At 41.8% G+C, this 3,548-nt stretch overlaps 1 protein-coding gene across 1 annotated transcript; it reads left to right on the forward strand.

Moving 5' to 3' along the window:
• The first annotated feature begins 310 nt into the window (after positions 1-310).
• LOC134373958 (vomeronasal type-1 receptor 1-like) lies at positions 311-1,195 on the forward strand. Its single transcript, XM_063092059.1, has one exon. The coding sequence runs from the start codon at positions 311-313 to the stop codon at positions 1,193-1,195; it is 885 nt and encodes a 294-aa protein (XP_062948129.1).
• Positions 1,196-3,548: the final 2,353 nt, after the last annotated feature.

Genomic DNA, 3,548 nt, shown 5'->3' on the forward strand with positions numbered 1-3,548 from the left:
AACCACCGATTATTCAATGTCTCCATAACTTTGCCTTTTCCACAACGTCATGCAGTTGGAATCATACAGTGTGCAGCCTTCTCACATCGGCTTGCTTACTAATTGACGTTGAGGTTGTTTACATAATAGCTCTTCAGTAAATAATCTTTGCACACATTAGCATATATTATTAGTATCCACTGAGAGTGAAAAACTCTGTGTTCCTTTAAGCACAGGAAACTACCAGCCACAATCATGGTAATGCTTCTTTCATTCCTCTACTCATTCCTCAGATGTCAGTAGAAATCAGCGTCCCGTAGGAATTGATGTGATGGTTTCTCCTAACCTGGAGATGGAGATCATCTTCCTCACTCAGGCCAGCATTGGAATCCTGGGAAATTCCTTCCTCCTTTGTCTTTATAACTTTATTCTGCTCACCGGACACCAAGTGAGACCCACAGACTTGATTCTCAACCAGCTGGTCTTCGCCAACTCCTTGGTGCTCTTCTCCAAAGGGATCCCCCAGACAATGGCATCTTTTGGACAGAAATATGTCCTGGATGATGCTGCCTGTAAAGTTGTCTTTTATCTTCACAGAGTGGGCAGGGGGGTTTCCCTCAGCACCACCTGCCTCCTGAGTGTCTTCCAGACTGTCAAGCTTTCTTCCAATTATTATGCAAGGTTGGAGATCAGAATGAGATCCCCAAAGTGCATTGGTTTCTGTTGCTTATTTGTCTGGATCCTGCATCTCCTGTTAAACACAGTAGTTCCTTTGAGTATGACTGAGTCACTAAATGGAAAAAATATAAGTTTTATGAGCAGAAATTTTGGCTACTGCTCTGCCTCCATTTCTGATAAATTTACAGGTGGACTACATTCATTCATATTCTCTTCATTGGATGCAATAAGTTTGGGCCTCATGGCCTGGGCTAGTGGCTCCATGGTCTTTATCCTACAAAGGCATAAGCAGCGAGTCCAATACATCCACAGCAGCAGCCTCTCCAAGCCCAGACGTTCCCACGAAGCCAGAGCCACATGCACCATCCTGATCCTGGTGAGCTCCTTTATTGTATTTTACTCAGTCTCCTCCATTTTGACTGTCTGTCTTTCTTTGATGGATCCGGGCCAGCAGCTGGTGCTCATCTCTTTGCTTGTGACTTCATGTTTTCCAACATTCAGTCCCTTTGTGCTTATCAGCAGTGACACCCGAGTCTAACACTTCTGCTTTTCCAGCTGGGAAAGAAACAGTATCTTTTTCAATCTTCTCATGCATCTAAAGACTTCATTTCTCCCCAAGAAAATCAATTACACTCTCCTCATTCCTGGGTGACTATTAAATGCCAGGTACTCTGTTAGGAGTCTTGATACTCTGGGTTAAGAGATCCACGACCATTGCCCTCATTGATCTTGTTTTCTACACATAAATTAGCTTGCATTAATAATTACATAAAGATTGTTGAGTGTAAATTTGTTGTGTTCTTTAGTGGAGATAATCAGGATTTTTGGAGATTGAAGCATGGCAGGATATGTCACCCAAAAATATGCCATTTTGACAGAAGTATTCCAAACCCAGAGGGATTCCTTGTCCTCTACACCAAATAAATAAACAGTCTCTAATTCCGAGGATTGCAGGAGTAAAGAACCACATTTGTCTAAGGGGTCCTTCAGGGAGACTGAGGCAGCTGAAGAAGCATAAAGATCTAGAACTCCCCAAGAGCTTGAAATCACAGATACTTGCAGATTAATTTGGGAAAAGGTCCCAGGAACTGTGTGGGTGTCTCATTGGTCAGCGATGAAGTCAGTGTAATTGTTTCTGGCATCTTGAGACAGTTTTCCAGGGCTCCTCTAAGTCTGAGGCTGTACTGCTTCAAAGTGGTCTTGTGAGAACAGTGCTCTGGAACATTTCAGAACTGACTTCAGCGATGTTATCTCTAGTCATTATCGTAAGGAACAAACATGTTGAATCTTCATATTTTGTCTACTGTAAAAAAGAAACATGCCTTCAGTTAATTTTGGTTTCACCTTATTGTTAAGCAAGTCTTATCGGCCTTCCTAAGAATTCAGCTCAGGCTTAGTCAAGCAGTTTTTCCTCTGCTACTTCCTCCTTCCCCCAGCAGAGGCCTATTCTGACTTGGGCCAGGGAAGAGCTAGCGGAATTTGGGGATCTGTCCCCAGATTTCATAAGGATTACTTTGAGCTAACGGCACTTAAAAAATAGCGTTTGCATGAAGGGAATTCTAATTTTCCCCCTTTCTTCCTGAAAACAAAAGGAAAAGATTCCAATGTGAAATATGCTCTCCTTTTATCAGCAGAGAGAAATGTTGATGGGGAATCATAACCTAGAAAATTCTGTACAAACAGACCTTGTTAAAATAATCCTTCTATGCCTTTAGCCTTTACACATAATTTAGTTACTCTCCCATAATTGCCTCTCTTGGTTCAAACCAGGACAAAAGCATGTAGACTTTGCCATTTCTTTGGGTCTTCATTTTCTCATGAGAGCTCCTGAGTTATGTAAAACTTACATTAAATTTGTATGCTTTTCTCCTGTTAGTGTATCCTGTGTCGATTTAATTCTTAGGCCTCTCCTGGGACCATTAGGAATGTGAGGGTCGAGTTTAAACTCCCCTACAAGATAATGCAATGAAAGAAAGTTACCAAGTATGAGGATATAGAAAAAGAAATCACCATGTTGTTGACTGTCATGAAGATCCAGAGAAGTCCCTGCAGTGCACTTGACTTTCCCAGTGCCCAGCTTCTCTGCATGGGCAGCTTCCTCTATACTAGGCCCCTGCTGGGCATGGCTGCTCCACTTTTGCCATACCAGCAGCTAATCCAGCATCTACCTCATGGAGTTCTCGGTAGTCAGTAAAACCTATTCTCCTGCAGCTTCCCATCAGGGCCCTCCTTCAGGTAGGTTAGCAGCAGCATGCCTCCATTGAGTTTCCTCCTTGTAATCTACTTTCCCTAGCACCATAGATGGAAGATTTCTGTCATGTTCCAGAGAGCAGGTTTCACCAAGTTCTGCCATTGCTGCATTGCATCAACTTCCTTGCCACGTAATGAGGTGATGTTCTCCTCAATAAGGTCACAACCCAAGCGGGGAAGTAGAGTCTTTTCCAGGAGTGCTCTATCTCAGCCCTGGGGTACTGTCATTATTATGTTATATTATATATATCACCACACTGTAACAAAGTATACCATATCAAATTTCATATGTCATATCATTTTATATTATTTCATTTAAGCTACATTTTATGTTGTGTTATATCATATATTATATAATAATCATTTGTATTATATCCACTAATAGACTATATGTTTTATCTGTGATTCCTATATTCTTTATACTTAGGACATCCGCATCATCTGGGGAACTAACACAGAGCACACTGACTCAGGCTCATATCTTGCTAAGCGACTACTGTAGGTCACTGGTTCTTCATTTCTCGTGTGTGTATGCATGACTTGCAGAAGTAACAAAGGGTACATAGGCTCAGGCTCACTGCAATTGAAGATGCCTGGCCTGTGTACTTTTTAAAATGTCCTCAGATTATTCTAATCTGTCC

The sequence above is a fragment of the Cynocephalus volans genome, chromosome 3 (genome assembly GCF_027409185.1).
Source record: "Cynocephalus volans isolate mCynVol1 chromosome 3, mCynVol1.pri, whole genome shotgun sequence".
NCBI lineage: Eukaryota > Metazoa > Chordata > Mammalia > Dermoptera > Cynocephalidae > Cynocephalus > Cynocephalus volans.